Source organism: Platichthys flesus, chromosome 7 (assembly GCF_949316205.1).
Source record: "Platichthys flesus chromosome 7, fPlaFle2.1, whole genome shotgun sequence".
Classification (NCBI taxonomy): domain Eukaryota; kingdom Metazoa; phylum Chordata; class Actinopteri; order Pleuronectiformes; family Pleuronectidae; genus Platichthys; species Platichthys flesus.
Window position 1 is genome coordinate 6,838,196 of NC_084951.1, and position 25,216 is coordinate 6,863,411.

The 25,216-nt window shown below is 39.2% G+C and overlaps 1 protein-coding gene across 2 annotated transcripts in view; it reads right to left on the reverse strand.

The window, feature by feature from the left end:
• Positions 1-2,194: 2,194 nt before the first annotated feature.
• Positions 2,195-25,216, reverse strand: part of chchd6a (coiled-coil-helix-coiled-coil-helix domain containing 6a) — a 66,178-nt gene continuing 43,156 nt past the window's right edge. For both annotated transcript variants that reach the window (XM_062392655.1, XM_062392656.1), the window contains one exon: positions 2,195-2,778. In XM_062392655.1, the coding sequence (XP_062248639.1) occupies positions 2,755-2,778 (24 nt within the window). In that variant the 3' untranslated portion in view covers positions 2,195-2,754. The remainder of the gene's footprint in view (positions 2,779-25,216) is intronic.

Consider the following 25,216-nt stretch of genomic DNA (forward strand, 5'->3'; position numbering starts at 1 on the left):
AAAGAGCTACAGACCAATTCTAATCACAGGTGGGAACTGATGTAATTATAAGTATACATTACGTTAATATCATAGAGTAGTCCCCTTGTATTTGCATCACACAAGTCAGATGTTAACACCAGATCTGGACAGGGCCTAATTCATTCAGATCAGGGTTATTCACCTTTTACACTGGTTTTGACCCCTTATTAGGAGGTTAAACCCTATAGGACCACTCACCATGAAAAAAAAAAATATAGGTCTTCAAGTGATTCCTGTCCAAGTCCAGTTGTTCTCAACTCAACCCTTCTTGGACATCTCAGGACATGGTCTCCATTTATCTTCATGGCCTTGATGAGCACAGTTTAGTGACTTGCTGACTTTCTGGAAAATCATGGGCAGACATAGCCTGACGTTGTCAGACTCACAATTCTAGTCAGAACGTGAACTGCCCGACCAAAAATGTTGTGGGCGGGGGCTAAGTTCGTCTGGCATCCAGGCTAGGGCAGACATACAGTACACACTATTCAACACATCTTTATTGACGAATACACTCACAAGACACCATCAATTTCCTTAACAATCAATATTTCTTTAGTGTCTCATTGATGATCATACTTAAGTTCTCTAGTTTTTTCCCCTCAATGGGAATAAAATTGACTGAAAATGAAGAGAACAAATTATACTTTGATTGGAGATTTTAATCACGTCATCTATTTGAGTCATTTTCATCTGCAATGCTTTAATGGCACTGGCTGGAGGACGAGCACCATCTCAGAATATCAACATAAGCATTGTTGCAGTAGTTGTATTGAATTGTGCTCCACATCTTGGTAGAAACCAATTAAGACTCTGCTTCCCATTTCAGACTGGACACAAACCCACTAACACTCATGAACATTGTTTTTTTCTCTTAAGTGGGAATGGTTATAATCAGTATTCTTATCCAGGTCAAATGCCTGCTCACCAGTCACAGGTATTAATCTGTTCCAGTGGTTATGAATGACTTGACAACAGAGTGGACACCGTACCTTCCACCACTTCTCAGCCGCACAGGTCTCCATCATCCAGGATAATTATCATACAGGAAGTCAGTAATTTCTGTGGCCATCTGTTTCCGTTCAAGCAACACCACATCATTCAATCTGTATTTGTGTCTTAGTTTGAGAGGCTGAAGGGAAAGATATGTAAAAGCTACAAAGGAAAAGGTAGAAAGCAACATGAAGGCCACTTGACATACAGTGTTACACAAATAATAAAATAACTGAAAAGTAAACTTTCTAATGGCAATGTGAAATGATGCAATCCTGTTTTCAGAAAGCGTACCTCTGTTTAATGTGTATGTGTCTAAATGTTGTTGTAAAAAGGTGTTTAGGTGTATTAACGGGTCTTCATCATCAGCAGCTTACCTTTTGTCTGTCTATTTCACAATGTTTTTGTAGTCACTCCTTAAGTCACTTATCCTAACAGCAGTAAAAAGTTCATCAGCTCTACCAAGGAGTTTATGTTCTAGTTTGTTTGTTAACAAACTCACAGACAACATGTCGAGGCAGAGGGACGCTCACGCTGGTTCCTGATTTCAAGGGTTTGTTTTTCCTCTCCTGTTGCGAAAGTGCTTGCTCATTGTGGGAAATCGTCGGGTTTCTCTATAATACTGTGAGGTCTCCACTTCACTATGGAATGTGTCTCAGGATAATGTGAGTTTTAATGTGCTCTATAATTGAATAGGAATATCTAAAAACTTCTAAACGGTAAAAGGATGGGACATGGGCCAAGAAGAAATCACTTGCATTTTTTCATTAAAAATTAGGGCCTTATTTTCATATTTTCACTGATTACCAGGGAATAATTCATGGATCTTGATGAAATTAACCAGGATAAGAAGCAGACTGAGATCAATGAGTGTGATAAATTTGGTGCAGCTTGCTTGAATTTAAGGGAACTATTGGGCCTTGTCTGAGATATGTGCTCTACTTAGTGCTATGCTAGTTAATTTTTGTATGTATATCCAGAAATCTTTTACAGCCAACCGTTGCAGTATAGTTTCCATTGCCACCTACTCACATTAATATTGAGTTTGAGTTGAAATCTGACTTCTGAGGAAACGATTAATCACTTAGTTGAAATCAAATGTGCAGAGCATTGAATCGGAATTTAACATATACATAAAAACTAAGTGTGGGTTGAATAAAACAAAGTACAACCACAAATGAGACCAGGTATGAATGGTTTTAATAAAATCATATATTACAGCACAGGTCTGATGAATTAAAGTCATGGCCAGGAGCACCTGAGCTTGTTCCTATGTGGTAAAAAAATTAAACGAACTAAAAAACTTCAAAGCAAATCAACTCAATCAGTTCTTTCAGTCTGAGATCAGAGCAAGGACGATCCCCAAGGGCCCAATTCAGCTCCAGCCTGAATGCTTTACTGCGTTCTCGAGTACAAAAAGCAGCAGAGGTTTGGACGTGAACCTAACTCTATTCAGCTGACGGAGGAGTGACCCTGACTGTATCTGAACACCTCTCTGACTCAGACCATGAACCAAATACACACACTCGTTCAAAAGTGTCCCTGTAAAATGTATTAGTGCAGAATAGTGGAGCAATGTCAGCGGAATATACCGCAGATAAATAGCATAATTTGAAAATATTGAAAACAAGGCATGCCGACAGCAAATCAACTCTCTCAAAAGTAAAAACAGGAGTGCAACCATTTCTGCTCTTAGTGCCAAAGTAAAAGCCTTCGTCTGTGTCACCCTTTTCCTCCCACTCTTCATCCGTGGTTGACCTGCAGGTTCTAAGAAAAAGAAAAAGAGAGGAAAACAAGTGATGATTAGACCATTTCAACTAATTTCCATACAGGTATGACCTTTGAGATGCTCTTAGGCGCAAGGACCTTCCATATTTTGTGCACACTTTGCCACCGTTCACAGATCACAATGCAAAGGTCATACCTGGTAATAGTAGGGATTATCGCAGTAATGGAGAGAGGTGAACTTGTTGACTACTGTTACTGTTTTTTTTATATCGCAAAAAACTGTAGCTCCACATGGAAGAGAACAAGAAGAGAATTTCCCTCTTGTTCCCATCCGATGTTGCATCTTATTGCTGATGAAGTCTCAGTTAAGCATTTGCTGTGTAAATTTTACGAGAATTTTCTTTGTGACCTACTATATAACCAAATAATTAACCTTTAATCTTTAACGCACACAAAATTTAGACATGGAATGTTAATCTGACCTTTTGCGCTACATTTCATAAAATCTCTTTACAATAAACCTCTAATTGCAAAGCCTCTTTTATAGCTGAACGCTCAGCTAATGGCATCTGACGAGTTTACCCTTCATCCTAAAGGTGGCTTCATTAGCTGTGCTGCCAAGTGTATCATTTAAGAGCAGCAAGTTGGGAACGTGGTGTAATGAGGTGAAATATATTAACAGCAGCATCAAACCCAACCAATTATACTCTTTTCAAATCTGTGCCTGCCCCACAGATGCAGTGGTTCCTAAGATAGAGGAGAGTTAAGCTGTTTAAGTTATGTAGGCTTGATTTAAGTAATGAAATAAACCATCCATTAGTGAAAAACTTGGATCTGAATAACAGCTGACTAATTTCATGTGAGCCATATGACAGGTCTTCATACTTATACCAATATCTCTATTAGTGAAATTTGCCTTCAAATAATAGTATTTTTTTCAAATTACCATAAGCAATTCTCTTTTACTGGTAGATTTGTCAGTCAAACATTTCTTCATCGATTAAATAACAGAAACATTCGTAAAAATAGAACCATTTAAAACTCTGTTTGTCCCAATTCAAAAATCTTGAAGTGGGGAAATCCATCTTGTTGGGAGGATGCGACTGAGCGCTCAAAGTAGAACTCTTAGTCAAGAGATCCTTTGGGAACCTTTAATGAAACCCTCTTTAAAAGGTTCAGTGGAGAACCTTCTGTCCATCATTTCATCTTGGCTACAGATTTTTTTTTAATTAAATGGGTTATAGTGATACTTAGAACCAATCCTTATGCAGAAGTACTACCTGTAACCCATTTCAGTTGCAGGTAAATGCTCATAAACAATCACAGCACTCCTTAGCATGCTGGTCCTCTAAGGGAGAGTCAGTAACCTCAATTAGTAGTCCATCAGGTCTAGCTAACTCCTATATGGAAACAGATACATGTGATCAATAACAGGAGAGCAACCTCCACCTTTATACAGCAGATCAATGGGGTCCTTGAAACCCAGATACCATTATTCCCCAGTTACAATATAAAACCAAGAGGACTTCAATCAGGTTGTGTTCATCAATTAACACCTTGAAATCCTGGCGAGACGTTCCATAGAAAAACAGACCCTATGAATCCAAGGTGATAAATATGAATAGAGCTTTGGCATCTTGCAGACCTGATTTCAAATTGATCAATATTGTTTAGTGATACACAGCCTTGCTAGTGAGATTGTCTAAACAGAACATATTTAGTAACAGGGCATCATAAGATGCTCATTGGCGTTAAATGTTAAATGACTGGCCTTCTATGTGGAGGTCAATTAAGTCTTTGAATCCTTATTAGTTATAACATATGCTTGTTGAGAGAGATAATATCCAACAAGGTGGCTCCTGGCTTCGATCGGATGCTGATTACAAGGGAGGCTTGACCCTGACTACTTCATCTCCCACACAGAATCACAGTAAACAGCAGATCAGATATAATGAGGATTTTGTACAGTTGCAGATGCATACAACTCTTGGATATATGCATTTAAAGTGGATTAATTATACAAGAACAGTTCAAGGCTGAAATGACAGTGTGTGTATCATTTACGTGAGTGTTTGCAAGAAGTCCCACTATTTCTTTAAGGGGAGGATCACGCATATAATCTGTGAGCCTTTAAGAAGAGTATGATTATTATTGCACTGGATATATTAAAGTCACACAAGTTGGGATGATACGTTTTGTGGAGGAAAATGGATTGTTTTTGAAAAGCAGTACATTTACTCAGATGGGAGAGTACAACATACAGGGAGGGTTGTTACTAAACACAAAACATGAATGAACCCATGTTCTGCAGATATATAAAAAGCATCACATACAGAGTGTACACACCACAATATGATCTAGAGATATGAACTGTATCAATTAAATAGATTGATTAAGGCTGGAGATCAGAAATCTACAGCCATGCTAGCTGCCCTGTTGGGCTGCACTAAAGCAAAATGGTTCTTTTGAGTTAATGTTTATATTGAATAGCATGACCAACATAGTCACAATGCCAATGTTTATATGCTGATGTCTACGTTTATTATGCTAAGCATATTAGTTATGCAAACAAACTATCGATAATAAGTATTTTTGTAGTATTGGACAAAATTATATTTGAGCTAGTGACGGTCCTCTATGATCACCAAAGCTACTACAATTCATCCTACCGGGTTTCTGCTTCAAACTTCCTAGCAATTTATCAAGTGCTTGTTCAGGCATTTTAGATAAAACTACAAATGTCAACCACATGTTTGCCCCCCCAAAAAGGTTGGAGGAATCACCAGCCATGTTCTAATCTGGATCAACATTATTGATGGACTGCCTCACCTATAAATACCACCAACCATGGAGCTACACTGTAATTATAGTTAAAATATATGAACTGATATAACTGTTGGCCTACCTAACTAGAGACACATTATAAGAGATGAAAACATAGCAATAATAAGTTAATCAATATCTGATATTGTTTGTGGTTTGTTTTAAAAAAAACTGAATTTGAACTTGACATTGAACAAACTTCACTTTTCTTTCTTTTGATTGACAGCGACACTGTTTACCTCACTACTCCAGTGAGATAAGAGCTTTATCAACAGCATCTCAAGATGCTGCAGTCGGAGCTGCTCGACCATAACTTAACAAATATCAACATTTTATCACTCCTAGTTTTTATCAAGTGGAGTTGAAGTGTGACCACAGTAAATGCTTAGGAATAAAGATCAATAGAATGTATATATTTTTTTTTTACTTGACGATGTTGACAGTTCCCAGAAACGGAACCTGTGCTCATGTTAAATCAAATGAGCATTTATATGGTCATAAAATCATAAATCTACAGTCAGAAATCAATCAGACTCAGCCGTGCTTGGCTTGAGAGGCTGGACAGGAGCAGGGTTGTTTTAGATGAACACGGCTCCCACTGAACCTGCAATCCAGCTCCTGCAGTCCATGTGGAACGATGCAATGAGCTAAACTGACAGAAAGCTAGGGAACATTGACCCACATCCCGCTAGCATAGACTGTGTGGTGTATATGCTTGGAAGTGTGTGTGTGTGTGTGTGCCTAGAGAGCATGTTATCGGCTCTAGGCACTGCAGAGTTCAGTCCAGCTGTGAAACTCAAACCATTAAAACCACTGAGAGACTCACAGAGCAGGGTGATCAATATGGCTCCCTGCTCCTGTCCTCTCATCTCATCCCATGGTTTCCTCTCACACTCTCACATTCTCTTCTCCTATCGGCTCCACTATATCATTTGTTCTTTTCTTCTCTAAACCACTCTTCTGTTTTACAATTTTTCAAGATCTCCATTCCTCATTTCAACTTCTTCCCTTTCTTCTCTACTACGGAGCTCTATGTCCGGAAGTGAGAAGGCTCTTGAGCGCTCAAACTAAGGTGGAAAGAATGGCAACATGCCTTTCATGGCTACACAGACACATTGAAGGACAAGAGGTGGTGGCCTCTGACTTGTACTAACACATTTCATCAGGTAAAATCAGTACCTCTCATATAGCTGAGAACCTGCATCCAGGTGTGGGTAACCTTTGCCTTGCAGTGTCTTCCACTTACGAGGTAACAGGATTCTGATGCTATTCTACAAAGATATATTTCCTTCAAAATAGCGAAGTGTTGTAGGTATTATAAAAAAGGAAAAAGAAAAGTTAGCTTTTTCCCTTAATTTATAATTATCACTGACAGACTTTAATTACATACAAAATAAACTTCCTCTTCAATCTAAAAATAATCTTTGCAGTAAATGTGATAGTATGTAATTTCCTCAGCAAGGCATCGGCAAGGACTTAAAGCTCTGTTTGAACTAATCTCCATGACAACTGGAAAAACCTCACCTGCTTAAGAACATTTTTCTGATAAGAGCAAAACTCCAGAATAGCAACCTAATTCACCTTTTGGTCAGATCATCAACATGATCTGTTATTGACCTTGTAATCACAAAGCAAAAATTAGGATTAAAAATTTGTATAGGCCAGTGCTACATATATGTTACATTGGTATAATTGAATTTGAACTAGGAATGAATTGGTCCTATATAAGGATGAGGCTGGAGTTAGTCTTTATTTTTCTTACTGTCAATACATTTAATGAAAAGATAAAACCACCAATCTAGTGCATTTTTTAAACTTCCCTCTCCCTTTGCTCAGCAAAAAGTCAATTGCTCATAATAAAGACTAAATTCAGCAGTAACACATATATAGCTTCGTATAAAAAAAAAAAACTATAGTTGTAATTGTTTCAAAAACAACTGGACACTGTAGATAATAAGCAAGGGTAACATAAACAGAGAAAACTGTACAACAGTATATTTTTCAATTTTTATTTCCATCTCTTTGTACAATTTGGTCCTTCAATTTAGTTAATTTACTATGACAGTAGGACATGTTGTCACTGTACTGACTTATAGATCAATCGTCATGAAGGAACGTCACACAGGGCTACAGTGCAACTATGGCAACACTGGAGATCTACGACACAGAGGAATATAATTGATCAGGCTTTGGAAACAGACAATATTTAATTAGTGGGATTAGTTTATGGTTTGGTATTTGGTGACAGAAAGAAAAATCTGAACGAGCATCTGATATATATTTTAAAGACCCGGTCAGGTAATGATCATGTGTTCATACAGATATAGAGAACCTTCAAGGTACCTTTTACCAAGTACTAATAAGTTTGCTTCATATATGACCAACATTTTACAATTGTGGGTAATCCATGTTTTCACTCTCTTTGTTGCAAAGATTCAAAAGTAATTGTAAAGGAAGAGGGTAAAGGATGATGAGGGGAAGAGATGTGGATGAGAGAACATAACGCAAAGATTGTTTCAACCTACTAAGTTATTTCAAGGCAACCTAGACAACCAGCTCTCCTCCATTTCTATCAACTAAAAATGAGTAAGAACTAAACAATAAGTTGATCGGTTCATAATATTTTCATATAATCAATTCTACCAAAAAATGGAAAAAACCCTCAGGTCCTCGTGTGTGAGATGCAGGAAGCTTATTTCAAATGTTTGCTTGATAAACAACTGAAATCATTTATGTTTAATCAACCTAACGACCAACTGGACACCAGAAAAAAAATGGTTCTGTGTAATAAGTACACATAGAACCGCTCTTAAAACTGTATCTGTGCACTTGTACTGTATTAGAGAAACCTGGTAACACTTCACAACTCACCCACTAACAAACTAATGGATTTCCCACCTGTTGCTCTAATTGAAGATCCATCCTGTGTTAAAGCAGACTAAGAAGACGTGCTGTCGTTACATCACACTGCCACCCAGATAGTATGTTTGGTCCCTGGGCTTTTACAACGAGCCTATTTTCATTTCATGTGGCTCTAGCCAGTAGATGAGAGACAGCGGGATGGGAGTGGAGACAGAGACCAAAAATAGTAGGAGAAGGAGAGAGAGAGAAACCAACAACAAGCAGAAAGTCAGGAAAGGTAGACGAGCAGCAGAAGTGTGCCTGTCCACCATTTTACCTGACCCAGCCTTGAATTGATTGGAAATCCAGTTTATCTGATGACTGGCAGGCAATTGGAGCTCCCTGGTGATAGGCTAAGGCTCTGGGGTTGATTCGCCTGAACACTCCACTACTGTGGGATGGAGATGGAGGGGGATGTGGAGGAGAACATGTTCCCCAAAGATTGTCTCCACTAACAAACTTGATTTCAGGTTATCGTGATAACCACCTGTCCACCACTTCTTTCAAACATACATGAGCTACGGCTGCAACTAAAGTATATCTCCACCATCAATTAATCTTAGAATTTTCATAAAATCAGTGCAAAAAACAAATTTATTTACAATGAAATGGAAGAAGCAAGAACCATGTTATTACTAATATTCATGAGTTGTATAGAGACACCGTCTCCATCGTGGTCCGAATAAGTGTCCCGGTGACATTTCTAATCGCCTTATTTAAAGGGATAGTTCATCGGAAAATGAACATTCACAAAACACTTTTAGAGTTTCTATGGTTTCGAGTTGAAATTTTAATATCGATGCTCACAAAACACTTTTGATACCACAATCCGATTGAATTTGGCTGCAACACTGTTTACCCCTAAAACTGCAAAAGTTTTTTGTGGACTCACCCACCCCTCTGTCAGCAGAGTGGTGAATAGATATTGAGGGAATTTCCATTTTAGGTTGAACTTTGGCATGCTAACGATAAGACTGTTAGCATTAACTAAAGCATTAGCAGGGATGTACTGGAGCCTCTAAGTCTTGATAGGGTTACCACAGGGTTCACTCTTCATTTAGAATAGGAAACGTTTCATAGACACAGAGTCCCTTGCTGCTAAAAGCACTGAGAAGAAGTGGAGAAACTCATCCTACTGCTGTATTTAGTGCCCAAAGGCGAAGATGGCTTAAAACGATATAGCCAACACTCAAAGCAGATACCACCCTCAGGCTAATTGTAAGGTGAAACTTTGAGTTACATCAACTAGTAGCATGGGCAAAGATTTTTACTTGACAACAGAACACCACAGGTGACAATATCATTAGTCATCGTTCTGGTGCAACATCGATATATGCTGCCTTCTGTACATTTGCCAGACAAATCATTGTAAAAACCTGCAGTACAACAACAAAAAAAGCAATTTTCAGAGTTTCACATTAAAGTGAACTTGTCAACATATCACTGGGAGCAAACAATAATGCAATGGTATTTATTTATTTACAAAAAGGCCAGAGGAAGAAAACATCGATCTCCTTTGGAAGTACAGGGTGTGAATTGAACAACAATCACAAAAGCAAGGCAGGCGTCAACTGAAAAAGAGAAAGAGAAGGTGGAGAGACAGATGGATTGAGTGACAGTGGGACACAAAAGAGAGGCTGGTACAAAGTGGACTGTTCCGACAATGTTGAGGCTGCTTCGAGGCGACAAAAGCCACCTAAAAGCCTCGCTGTTGTCCTCACTTATCGCAGCTGGGGTTCTTTCTTCCACAAAAGCTCCTCTTAAGTGTCTGCGAAAGACGGTGATGAAATTCTGTCTAGAATATTGGTGTGAAATGCTCTCAGTATGTAAGCATGTCTAATGCTTATGCAGTTGAGGTCGCTTTCCGCGGAACATAATACAGTGCGATGTTGAATTATGAGTGAGACCCCCATCAGTGAATGCAAAAAGAAAAGAAGAAGGTTGGGGGTCTGGTGGTGCAAGCAGACCAGCCCGGTGGCATACCGAAAGGTCAGGGTACAGCTAGCAAGGGGGACAAAAGCTGGTGAAAATACCTCCCTCAGAAGGCTGTTGTGCGTTCCCTCAACTCTTCCCCCCCCCCACGCTCCAGGTCCCCACGCTCCCCCGACCCCTTCCCCCCGTTCAAAAGCTTTGAGGCATCTGAGGGCCACCGGGGAAACTCGAGGCAGATGAAAGAGGAAACAGAGGCTCTAGATTTGGCTTGATGTGACGTTCGATTGCTCACTGCAGAGCAACAAAAGACGGGAAAATGGGACAACAGGGGGGGGGCTTGGTAGAGAATTGGCAGATAGAATACCAGCAAGAGTTACAACTCTCAGAGAAAAATAAGAATACAAAAAAAAAAGTCACACGTGCAACACAGCAGTAGCCATGTTGAGTAGAACAGCAGCCACACTGTAAAAAGAGTGTTGTATGCAAACCAGAGGGTATCACAGAGTTTCAGTCCACATGCTGCCACACATGCTGCCACAACAAGATAAACTAGGTCCTATTTTACAACAGTAACTTCATCATATGTGTACGTTTGTACCTCAACTTGCTTGCATGTGTGAAAAGGATGCAGTGATACATGTGCCATGGCTGTTATGACCTTAAGGCTTTCTACCATTGTTTCAAAGGGTATTTCAACCATTCTCTATTACAACTCCATTAAATTGACGAAGTTACAAACAAGAGTCTCTTGTTTGGGTGACAATATCAAAACAACGGATCCTTCAGTTAACGTAATACAATAAAGTAGTGTCTTTCATCAAAACTTCCTGTTTCACTTTTTAAAGGAAGTCTCAAACATTTCATCAAGCTTCTTTTTTCAAAGCCACAAAATACTCACTCTTGATTCATATTGTGTATAGTGTCATGTTTAATTACTTTCATCTTTATGGAAAATTTAATTGAATTTTTCCGTTTTTTTTTAATAATATTAATGAATGCTTCGTTTAGTATTTTCTCTGTTATTGACATGCCGGCACATTGCCCTTTACATTACCTCACTTAATGTACACGTAAAAACACTTACAGTTCTGTACCTTATTTTTCATTCTTGTATCCTTTTTTTAAATCCTTACTCATTTAATATTTTTTTCCCTCTCATTCTGTTGTTTTATCTTTTCTATTTCATATGCTACGCTTTCACAACCCTGGCTCTGTTATTATTTCCTACAATGAGAACACAGCAGGACATGTAATTTACAGAGCAGACATGTAGGCTGTTGCAAAAAAGCTATTTAATTTTGGTCGGACTCTAATTCTAGATTATCATAACGATGTTCATATTCAGTTAAACATCTGTTTGAAATGTTTTACACAGCACTGACTGGCTCTGCACTCGCTCACAAACACATTCAAAATGGTGTCTATTTGCAAGAACAAAAGTATGCTTCTGATCGTTTCTTATCAAAGTTTTGCAATGCTGTTTTCTTAAAAAGTCCTCAGCCTTCCTACTGAGTGAGTAATTTTCTAATTCTGAAGCCTAATTCCCTACATAAACACCTGCTGGTACAGGCCGGCCATTTCCCTGGAGCTTGGAAAGGCAAGATAAAAAGATAAAACCCACAGAGTACACGACACGAGACAGACGGACAACAAAAGAGAACGAGTAAGAGCAGATAATGATGCTCAGGGGTGATTGGTTGTGATCAACTGTACAATGATCAATGCCGTCTTGAAAGGAGGAAAACCTGATGGTTTATGACGGACGGAACAACTGCCAACAGTATGAAAATGAAATCAATAAGTCGACTGCAGAGCAGGGGGAGAGAAATGGAGGAAGCAGCTCAGAAAAAAAGAAAAGAAAGGAAACAGAGGAGGCCAGGTGGAATATAACAAGGGAGACAAAAGAGTGGAGCGGACACGGAGAGAAAGAGAAATAAAGAAATACGGACAGACGCAGAAGCTAGATGAAAGGTTGTGATGTGAGAAGGCAGGCAAAGAAAAGCACAACTGACAGATGAAGCAAGATTTCATTAAAGATAGATAAAAAAGAAGGAGAAAAAAAACGGACAAACATTCAAGTTTTCTACAAACCGTGAAAAGATGATGAAAGTAATTGTGTGCTACTATGTATGTGTTTATGTATGCAGGTAACAAAGAGCTGCTCTACACATGGTCCCTTGTTCTCTGTTCTCAATTAGCCTGAGCAGAGAAACAATGACCACATGTTAGAGCAGTCAGAGCAAGCAAGGCAAGCAGTGCCCGACCAGTTAAAGCTGAAATCAGACATAAATCAGAACAATACCAAAGTGGAAAAGATATTTCCCCTGTACATCTCAGACCAGCAGCCTGTACCATTAGGGATCTGATATTGTCTGTTTAAATCATAGAAAGTATAGAGGACATATCTGCACATGTAAGTGTATTTAAATGTCATATTGACAAACTCTAGTTTGAAAAAAGCAGCACTTGTCGGGTCTTTATTCGTGTCAATTTGTGGATTATCTAGCTCTAGACAAGTGTGTCATCGTCCTCCAAGTGTGTCATCGTCCTTCACTCAGTTTCAGCAGTTCTGAGATCAGTCACGATATTTCACACATTATGACACACATGCCCAGATATGCTTGAAAACTGCACTTGTGTGTTTCAGATGTCTTTTTTTCTAAAGCTTTAAGAAGAAATGGTAGAAAGTAAACAAGCAAATCATGCTGTAATTGAATAAACTGGTCTAAGTTGTCTCACTATTAATCTAGTGAGAAGTGAGGCTGTACTGTAGAGCGATACATCAGGGAGAGACTGCATGGAGGATATGGAGAGAATACTGGATTCTCTATTGTCACTAGAGTCTGACATTGTAAGTTAATGGGAAATATGTTTAAGCTTATCATAGAAGCGTTCCTCTAGATAACTTTCCTATATATTGCAGATTCGATGTTAGTTCAAATGAAAACTATTAGGTTGGTTCTTTGATTCTGCTCTCATATTTGTAAAAGTCAACATATTCCACCACGTTAAAGATAATCACTGCTTCATAAATCAACATTGTTTTGTCTATATTCAACAGGATATAGGTCAATGGAAAACTGATTCTACACTGACACTAATGAGTGTTCAAAAAAACATCCCTTGATTCCTCAAAACAATATTGGCATCCAAATTTATACAGCTAAAATGCAAGTAGCCACATTCTCTACAAAGGGATTTATAAAATCCTAGTAAGAGGTCAAATGACCACCTGTACAAATCATAACAGCTCTGACTCGATTGGAATTGGAAAGCAAAATATTATCATGCTCAACACTCACACTACTGTATCATCTCAACTGCTCCAAACTAAAAGCATAAAGAATCCATGTTGAACATCTGTCAGCACGAGTAGACTGTCACACAATAGTTTAAGGTCAACTGAACCCTCCTGCTGTGGAGTGTGCAGGTTCTTTGGGGGCCAGATCATTTGTTCAAGAACTCACAGTTAATCATGACTCTTTAGCTGCTTTCAGACTTGCACTGAACCCCTGATAATCCCCTGAAATGATCTGGAGGGACTGTGTGTTAAAATACAAATGTCAGAGTCAGTTGCTACGGACATTTTCTGTCGTTCATGTATGAGTGGTTTCTCATTATACATATCTACAATTATGTTTAATTACTATATATTATATTAAATCATAACCGTCAATTCCAGTTTCAGATAACTAAAATCTAACTCTGATTAATCATTATTCAAGTTTAATTTATATCTACAACATCATACTCAACTAGCTGATAATTAATTCAAGACATCTCGAATTTGGATTATGACTAATCAGAATTAAATTGTCAATATCTGAATGTGGAATTATCATCATAAATAAGTTGCAGATATCTGGAACACATATAAACAGCATCAGAAGATCAGAAGATATTGTCTTTTCATCCAATGAATAATATATTAATGGAAAAAAGAATCAACAGATTAATCGACAATAATTGAATGTGTGACAAGGAAAAACTTCAGAAGTCCAGATCTAATTGTGTTGATTTTCCGGGGTCCATGTCTGAAAGCTGCTGATGTTTGTCTGTATATTTGGGGACCTTGCTGTGTTACAGATGGAGAAAAAAAGAACATCTGCAGTGCCTTAAAAGTTTGTAGAACTGTTGTATGGAGAATAACTGAGTGAAAAATTGACAACTTGTTGGTACATGCCCAGAGTGAAGGTCTGGTGAGTCTGAAGGGCATCCAGCAGCGTGTGATGCATCTGAAAACATCTAGAGCCTAAGGCTGGCACTATCAAGTAACCGTTCTAAAATAAATACATTTTCAAACTGTAACGAGAGTGTTGGAAAATACAGTCACTGATCTAATGATTGTCCTGCTGGTAACTGTTCCCTTTTATTAAAACTCAGAAACGTAATACTGGCACCATTCTTATTATTAGTTTGATGAGCAATGTGAGGAAGCATTTTGGATTCTACGAAGAAAAATACAGAATAAATGTGAAATTGCTGGCACATTTTAGAATTAAGTGGCATGGATTCATACTAATTTCAACAAATTGCACATTTGTTGCAATTTGTTCCCAACAAATTGTTCCCAACTGGATCTTAATGGGACATTGGTGTTTATAGTCAGAGTCTTAACCTATGATCCTCAGCGACGCCCCTGCAGTCATTACCACTGTTCTGTTTTGTACTTACGCCACAGCTCCAGAAAAGCTGCACTTCCATCCTGGGATCACCACATCGCTCTACAGTATGCCGAATACTGATTACTACTGCTAAGATAACTACTGCCTGTGTGTGCATCAGAAAGTGTATGACCAGAGTATGCCAGAGATTGTAAGTAATTACAAAATTTACATACAAAAAAAATACCACACTACACCACAGCATTCATTTTACATACACAGACGTAACAGCTAATGACAAACAAATAACTTCCTTGGTAAGCTGCAACTTCAGTTATAAGAAAGAGATACAAAATAAAAGTTTTGGTCGACAGAAATTCATCACAGCCCTGATTATGATACCGTGTTCTGGTGAGTCTTTATCAACTTTAGTTCAAAGCTGTAAGCTGGGGCGGAAAAAAAAGTTTGAGGATTTCTTTTAGGATTTTTTTCCCCTTGTCTGTAGGCAGTCACAGCTAATGAGGGGAAAAACAGCCCTTTAACTCGGAGCAAAGAGGAGCAAGAATCTGACACAAATGTTCTCCAAATGCATGTCACCTTTTTAAAGCAGTTCTACACCTGCACACAGCATGAACGACAACCTCTGAATAATTGATTAATATATTATTTTCCCTCTATGTTTTATTCCTGTTTTCTCTGGTGGGCACGAACTCAGAGTGGTTGGAGCACAGAGTCATAGGATCGTGTCAAAAGAAAAAAAAAAGGTCTTTTCTTCACAATGGTACGTCATCTTTGGAGAGAAGTTCTTGATTTAGAAAGTGGATAGAGAAAAATGGAGGGTAAAGCAGGCTACACTATTTCAGAAGCTTACTGTGAAACTCCATGCCTGAGTTTTGAATCTAAGAGAGATTCTCTCAGAAGAATTAAAACAGAGAATTTAAAGAAAGCTACAAGACACTGTTATATTTATTCATAGATAGCAATGTGGTGAATATGGAGTTTGACAATTTGATCGCTTCATAAATTTTGTGTCACAACATGATAAGCAGATAAGCAGGGTATGTGTGAAACTTTCCCGACGTCAGTGTCAGTGAGTGTGTGTGTGTGTGTGTTGGTGTATGTGGTCAGTTGCAGGTCCAGCAAGCAGCTCAGGCTCCTCATTCTTCTTCATTAGTGCTGACTGCTGAGGGGCCTGCCTCCTCTTCCTCTCTCTTTCTACATCTTTTCATCCTCTGTCCATCTCCATCCCTTCTTCCATTGCTATTACTCTCCTCACTGTAGCACCCATATTTTCCATTCTCGCAATTTTATCCTCCTGATCTTCGCTCTTTTCTACAAATAGCTCGCATCTGGACTCACGCCTCCCCCCATCTGGACTTGTCTTATCTGTCTCACTCTTTCTTCTCCATCTCCCTGCCTCACAAAGGGTCCTCCCCCCCCATCAACCCTCGTCTGGCTCCACCTCTGTTCTTCAACCTTTCCCCTCCCCCTCTACTCCCCTTAATATTTCAGTTGCTAGTTTGTTTCTTCTCGTTCATTACTCTGGTATATGTTCATGTAATGTCTCTCCGCTTTGCTATAATATTATTCAGTGGTGGTCTGACACTTCAGTGATATATTTGCTTGTACTTGTAAGGTACACAATCATAAGGTGCACGGGCAATTGGATGAGCACAATGTCTAGCGCAAGTGCATGTAGGACTCGTCCAAATCCAGTTTAGCTACTTTCGTGGTGGGAAAAATGGTCGCTGCAGTAAGCACATGGTTCAAAAGATTTGTATTTAGTTTCTTGATTATTCACGAGTGTGTGGTGGGTGTAACATGTAATAGACCAATCAGAGTATAAGCTCCCATTCCCTTTAACAGTCAGGTATATTTGCCCCATGACCGACTGATATTCTAAAGATGGATTTGTCACATAGTAATAAAGAATGCTTTCCTGCAGAGGAAATGTATCTACTTGTGCGCAAAGTGGAAGTGTACAAGAAAATGTATGTGTATAGTGAGCATAAAGTATGTGTGTTGTGAAGCAGTCCCATTGCCCTTAAAACAACAGTGAAATACTACAGCCTGGAATTTAAACCAGATTATGTTGGTCTATCAGGGATTCACTTACCACAGCTTCGAGATGGGCTCTTAGCCATTTAAACATCATTGGAGCTGGATGGGAAAACTGTGACAGTCTGACACTATCAAAGATGTTGTGTATGGCGTTGCTTCGCTCTGCGGGTAAGATAGAATCCTGAGACTTTGGGCTGAGAATAGAATAGATATTTCCAAGGCAACATCAATCTGATGCCATTTGATGATTACTAGGTAGTTATTCATCAACAGGAACAAACTAAATACATATTGATGACTAGAATGTAAATAAAGCATTTGAAATATTCACTTTCTAGCAGTTGAGGTGTTTAAATCAGCATAAAAATGAGAGTGTATTGTGCTTCGAGCAGTAACCTCTGTAAATCAGTCTGCAGTGATTCTTACAGTGTCTGTTGTCACAGCCGCTTTATAAACTTTATGAAAAGTTTCTCGTTCAGGTCTTTAAATCCCTGTAGCCATCTGAAGGCAACAGAGTAAGACATGTTGATAAATTTGATATGAAAAGTGCTGTGTCAAAGCACAGTGGCACTACAAGCAGCTGCCTGTGTTAAACCTTTTGATAAATCTTGGGGAAATGACACCAGGCTGCCACAGAGTAAACCCATACAACACCACATACATCAGATTGGTCCAGGGTGACTTGGTATTCTGTTGTTAAAGTGGAAAATGTCAGATTAGAGCGGCTCATCAATCCAGTGCGTCCTTGCCTTCTCACTAAATTTGTTTTAAAGCAAAAGTATTATCCCATGTTTTAATCTTGAAGTGCCCTCCATTGCATTGCTGTTGTGCCACATTTTATGGTATGATGTAACCGACAGACACATGTGACAGAGTGATCAGATAAAAAGGCTTCATCAACAATTTATTTTATTTATTTCTATCATCAATGTACATGTTCATTCAATAAAAGCCCACACCATCTGCCACTAGATGTTCGCATGGTCATGCCACGCTGCACCATCCAGACAATATACTTTCTTGGAGAAGCCTTTTTCAGGTTGTTGTGCAGTCTCTGTCGTGCGTCACTGGGATTACCGCAGCTGTGATGAGACCAGTAGTATGACTGGTTAAGAATGAATGTATTGATCACCACAACCTCTTTTATAATCCAACTCAGCCAGTCTTTCTTAAGAGTTCCATTGTCACAACCTCCTCCACCGTTACCATGTTGTTGTCAGTGCTGATGGATGCATCGCCTCACAACCATACCAACATAAAGTATGCATGAAAGCATGTGGGCAGTGAAGGTAACATAGTTTGAAATGGAAAAATCTATTTTAGAAGGCAGCATAAATGAGCCTTTTGACTGTTATAATACTTTCATCAGTCCTCAGCACAAGGTTCAAATACTTTTGTTCAACATAGGCTGTTTGGGTTCTTTTACTTAAAATATTACATTTTTCACTCCTCATTTGAATGTTCTCCCATTCCTTGACCTTTCTACAGTAACTTGTTATCTTTATCTTTATCCATATATTTGTCATTGGTCTTTCTCATCCATCCCCCTTATCTAAGAGTGTCAACTTGTGTGTATCTACAGAATCTCTTTTTTGTACTTGTCCTTAGCCCTCTTTTTGTATTTTTTTCTTCTGTAGGTTTGTCTATATTGTTTTCTGTCAGCAGTGCAGCTGAGCTGCTGTGATCTTTGTACCAACATGATTCCTGTTCAATCAAGAATAAGAGGGAAGGTAAAAGAAAATCAATATCACCACTGTGATTCACTGGCTTCGCAAAAATCAGTGTGCATTCAGATTGGCAACAGATAGAGATTTATTATCATTGTGTCAGTATTGTCAATAGGGGTTTTCTTTCCAAATGGACTTATCAAAAGTTGATGAAACTATTTTCTCTTTCCTCCCATTTTCTGGCGTGCCATCCACAGGGACTCGTACTCATACAATAAGTATTCCTCAGAAGCAGCACGCGGGCTACTGCACATTGAAGCTGTCCCATTTTGTTAGGCCGTAGTAGTGGTACCTCATAACTGCTACCCGAGCAGAAGGTGTTATGATAAAAGGAGTCTTTCACCTTAAGGAACTAAAGTCAGCCAGATGTTAAATGTGATGGATACATTTCTAAATTCTGCCACTGAGAAAGCTCCATCTTGACACAGCACATAGGAAATCTGCAAAGGGGCCTCTGATGGGCAGTAGTGATAATTGATCATCCTTTCTGCTATCTCACTAACCTGTAGCCCTGGAATGACAAAGCTGTCAACAACTGAACAACCCAGCAACCCCGCCCTTGATATCGACCACTGTTCAAGGATATCTGCCATTTACCTGACTTCTTCCAGGAAGCACCACAAAGGAACAACAAGCTGTGTATAACTAGGTGTTCCCAGGCCAGTGGAAATATGTAGTCCCTTCAAAGAGCTCCTGGTCTACCTATGGGTCCCCTCCCAGTTGGGCAAATCCGGTGAAATGACCAAACCCTATCAACTGGCTCCCTTTAACATGGGATAGCAGTGTCTCTACTCCAACCTCACGTTGAGCCTAGACACCTTACTGTCTCTGTATGTCAGCCCTGTCCAGGATGTACCCCACCTCTTGCCCAGTGTACTGACCTCTGTCAGACCTTTGGCTGAGGTCAGTCGATGCAGTAAACAAAGTGATGCTAAGTTCTGATTTGACAGTATGTAAGCTATCTGTTTAGCTCTTGCTATAGAGTGAAGCAGCAAACATAGCTCATCTGTCAATTTCAGTTAATGTTCTCTGACTCCGTCACAGTTACTCTGTTGTTAGATCTGTTTTTACCATTAATTATCTAGACTGAAGCGGCCTGTCAGATTTACATCTTTCCTGCCAGCTGTGTGCCTCCTGGTCCATATAGTTGTTACCGTTCACACAGTCAATTCTCAGTTTCAGGTGCATTTGTGTGTAAGTGGCATATCGTTCTGTCTCTCCTGTAAAAACTGATCATTCACTTTATAGTGTTTGTATTTGTCACTCGGAATCTTTTGCATGACAACCACATAGATCGACAGCAACTAATAACCAAAAATCTTAAACATAATCATGTTTACATTTTAACATGACAAGGCATAAAGCAGAAAAGTGAATCAAGACAGTTTCAGGTATACAGAGGTAGAGGTGTTTTGAAATCAGTTTCTCAGTCAGCCTGCTGCTCCTCAGCACTCTCTAAACTTTTTTTTATATTTTTTGCTTTGGCTTTTGCTCGACTCTGATCCTACCTCCTTCTCTATCTCTGTGGTTCCATTTCGGCATCTCAATCTTCAGTCCGACAGGCAGCTTTTAACTTTAGGAGCAGCTCTCCGGGTATTAGCCCCAAAGCCTGCTATGTCTGTACTCCACAGCAGGGCTCCGGATATATACCTGTGAATGTGTGTACGCCTCAGTAGTTGGCCTTGCTGAAGGGGAAAATAACAGCATTTAAAGATTCAGAGCTTTAGACTGCTGAGCAGATCCCAGCCTTGCTGCAGCTCCACATGCAGTATATCTGGGAGTGGACACAGTCGACTATATGTTTTTTTTTAATTTTTTTTTATCCCAAACTCTTTTTCACTCCATATATCCTTCACCAGCCCAATTTTTCCTCTCTATGTTGGTGTTTTCACTCTCACCTAAACAGTCTTTTCTTTATTTCTCTGCTCATATTTTGTCTTTTGCTTTCTCTTTTTCTCCATTGTGAACAGAGACTCTGACACTGATCAGCATCCATGCCGGTCTCTCTCTGAGACTGGCGCTAAATGACCACAGAATCCTACCAGGTTTACGGACGATATGTACATGTATGTGTGTGATGTTTATGTGTCTGCATCTGAGAGTGCAGATGAAAGACTAGATCATCCCCCTGGACCGGGCTGTGTGTATGTGTCCGAAGTGGCAGTGCCCATGTCAGGCTCAGTCTCCCAGAGAATAATGATGAGAGTTTGTCTGCTCTTTCTCTGCAGACTCCGTGGGGACCCCCCCAGCCCATTTGCCATCAAAAACACATGCACACGTGGAGATGTTAGCGTAACCCAGCTGGAAGACTCCTTTGACATGCAGGCCTGTTCACTGACCTGCTGTGACACTGATCAAAACATATCACAGTTGTGTCTGTGAGACTGGAAACATAACAGAGACCCTGGAACAAAATAAGCCTCAAATTAAGACCTTTTGCACACAAGCTCAGAAGTCATTGTCCCTCAGAGGTTTTCTTCTATCATTGAACTCTTAACGTTGATTGAATGAATTAGCAGCAGTCTCCTAATACAAAATTTAAGAGATTTAAACTCAATTAACCGGTCATGTGAACATGAAAACACTAGGCTTAGAGCACACATGTATTACAGAGAGGATTAGCAAACACTGTTTTGAGGACATGGTAAAACATCACAGTATCATATCGCCTTCCAGTTTGTTGGAATCAAACACCTAGCACTTCAAAAATTGAATATGACAATTAATTATGAATAACTTAACATGAAAACACTTCACACTTTGATAGAGACAAAAAGGAAAATCCTCGAGAAGAAAGTGCTGAACTTTGAAGTTCACTTCAAAGGTTGATAAGGTGAATTTTTGAGGCTGGGATGAATAATCTATTATAAAACATAAACCAAAATACTGATTAATGCAAAGTCACTAATCAGTAGAAAAACAAAACTACTTATATTTATGATCTTTATATTAACATAATTAATATTGATATAGTAAACGTAATATATTGTCATACCCCAATTGGTGCTCATCTTAGAGTTCACTAAATATGAGGCGAACCGTTCGAAAATATGCAAATTGTGCCAATTTCATCAAAAGTACAATACTTATGATCTTTTCATACTACTGCACAGCTTATACTAGATCTGTCAATTGAGATTTTGATTTTGTCTTTGAACGTGGTTTTCTCAAGGTGATGGGTTACAAAGATTTTTATTGTATCTTCCTGTCGTGAACAACTACTTGGCATCTTTTTAGGTTATCTAAATGCAGCAAAAACAAAGTTGGGCAAGGAAACGATTATTGTGACAGATACTGCGAATGAAATATGGATCAAGATTTTAGCTGGAATGGTACCGTGTGGATTTCATTTGAATCCTAATAAAAAACAATAATGATGTTAATGTGATTTGCAACTTCCCCCCGTAAAAAAAGTTATCAGGGATACCCAAACTCACTGTGACAGCTTCTAAAGACAGAAAATGGAGGAAGAACTTTATAAACTTTCAAATTGATGGGGTGAAAGTAAGAGAGATGCCTTGGGGGCCAATCAGAAGCAAGACCTTGATGTGTAGGTTTAAGCAGACTGCAATATAGCAAGCTATTCACACACCCCCCACACACGCACAGTGTATGATCTGCTGTGCTCTTTTAAAGACGGTCTTCAAAGCGTCTCCACTTCACTCCTCGTTATCTCACACTAGCTAATGTGAGAAAGAAAATTTTTCACTCTGTTGCGCACATGCACGCTAGCACACAAAAACACACACACACGCGCACACATGCACACAAACACACAGACACACACACACACACATAAAGAGCTCACTCATTTGGTTCTCAGAAGTGGACAAATACAAGAGCGCAAACATGGGGTCAAAACCCATGTATATAAATGTGCTTTTTTGTCTGCATGGTGTAATACAAGGCATATACAAAGGCTCAGATGATATTGACAGGGCACACACGTACATGCAGCCTCACTCACAAGCACATTACATTAGCGCGACAACAGAGGAATCAAGTTTTGGCGGCGAGCTGATTATCACATGCTGTATTACTGTATGCCAGGGGAAGCCTCAGTACCCCTGAGCAATGCAGTAGAGATGTGAGCTGGGAGCAGCATGAGGTAGATTAATACGTTGTTTGGGTGCATGATGAGCAGCTATACCTTCAAATGCTTCTACTGTAAAGACTTTTGAAGTGCAGCCCCCCCCCCTCCTCCTCATTCTCCTCCTTGCAATTTCTCCTCTAACTTTCTGTGAATTCATAACTCAAAACTGCTGCAATGATGCAAATACTTGAAGAACTTGTCTTTGCTTTTGAATAATACAGCAGCAGGTCCCACTGAGGAAGGTTGAGCACTGAAAAGTAATGTACAAGGGCTAGGTTTTACTGAGTGCATGCATAAGAAGGGATTCTTGTCTGCTCTCTATGTTGCAAATAAAATTACACTGCTGAAGAGGAGAATCATCAGACACGTCAAACACATCATAAGTTAGATATATAAATGAGAATATTTAAAAACAGTACTGAGTTTTAAAAGGGTTTCAAAGAAGTAAAGTTTAGGTTACTGTTCCCCTTCGTTTCAAACAAGTTGCAAACTACATTTGAACTAAATTTATTTTACTCCTCAATCTTTATTTTTCACCATCTCCGGTTTTACATTTCTTTTCTTTTTTTTCGGTGGTGGTGGTGCATATCAGCTCCCTGACCAGAGCCTCTTTCTTCGTTCTGGTAGCCTGTCCAGGAACTTGGTCATGCTAGTGCCTTCCAGCCCCTTAAAACCATCGCCCCTCTTTACATTGCTCAAGTGAAATGGCTCCACCTCTTATCGGAGGTAATGTAACAAGGGAACATGATTATTCCCACCCGTTTACCACACTGTGATGGACTGAAGACCACACAAACACTGTGGACACACCTGTCCCCTGCCCATCACGCTGCTGATAAACCAAAAACACCACGGCCTCACCTCCAGGAGTTAACGCAAGGCCGAAATAAGTTAATTTACCAAGCATCTCACATGCAGCAGCCAGCTGGATTGCTTTTTGTTAGCTCTCCTGGACACAGAGAAACTTTATTCAGTTGTGCCTCTGGTAATTTTTATAGGGGATGCACTACTTGGCCCCACCACACACATTGATTGTATTGGCAACAACCTGGTGAGAACACGGCACAAGGGGGGAGTTGTGGTCGGAGGGAGGCTGGTGGACATAGCCAACAAAGCAGTTGCTTTGAATTAAAATTCTGGTTCAAGCAGCAGCCGTGGAAGTCATTTATATATCAATGGCGCTTAAAATAGAATTGACTCACTTACTGTTGTCTTTCCATTATTTATATATTATTTTTATTGCTTTGCTTTTCTTATCTCCTTTTATTGCATATTTATGTATAAGGTTTGGAATCAAATTCCTCAAATTACAGGTTTCAAACCTCACTTCTTTGCTGTGATTAGGGACTTGGTTAAAAGATGAGGTGTCGCACTTAAAATATTAAAATATATATATAATGCTAAAAAACATCAAAAAGCCTTTAAACAGTCTACTATTACACAATCTGATTTATAGTCAACCAAAGTCTGCAGTGCAAGCATTTTGGTTTCCCACCCTCCTAGAATTCTAATGGTGAGAATGCAGATACAGCCTCATCTGACTGGATGAGCCTCTCTTATTGACACCATTTTTCTTCAGTCGATAAGTTAACTAACTACCCCTAAATTAATAGCAAATATCTGGTTTTACATTCCCTTTAACTGCTTGCTTTCAGAAGACAGCCTGTTTATCTTAACTCTCTCCAAATCATGTAATGCCTGTAATTAGAACCAAAAGAGAGCTACAGTGCCCAGGAAAACTTTAACTGAAGACTTATTTTATCACAGCCTTGAATGAGTTTGCCTTGAAGAGGTGGCACTGGTAGGAAAACAAGGTTGACAGTGCTGAAAAAAATCATTCTTTTACAAATGCTCAATCTGAAAGCTGATTTGAATGACAAGGCTGTTATTGCTATGTAAAAACCTGAAGGGGTCGCGCTCAAAACCCTTTTAACCAGATTCTCCCTCCTTTACTTGCACAGAATTATCTTTAAAAGAATATGACCTTTTCTGTAACATCAAAGTGACAGCAGCTGTGGAAATAAAAAACATTTCTCTAATATGACATTAATAATTCTTTTGTAAGAAAGTTGCAATTCAAACCAAAATAAAACTCAAACACACTTTCAAATCTGTCACCACCACTGATGAACAAAAGTGAAAAACAACCTACAAATGTGGAACTTTGCAATCCCACAGTTAAAACACATTGTCTACTGTATTTTTTTTTCTTCTATTTAAGCAGTTTTCTTTTATTGGGATTTAGCCATTCTATATTGACAGTACTTGCCGCCCCATGTGAAAACCTTACAACAAAACAAGACCCATTTTGGAGGGGCACCATTGCTGCGTCCTGG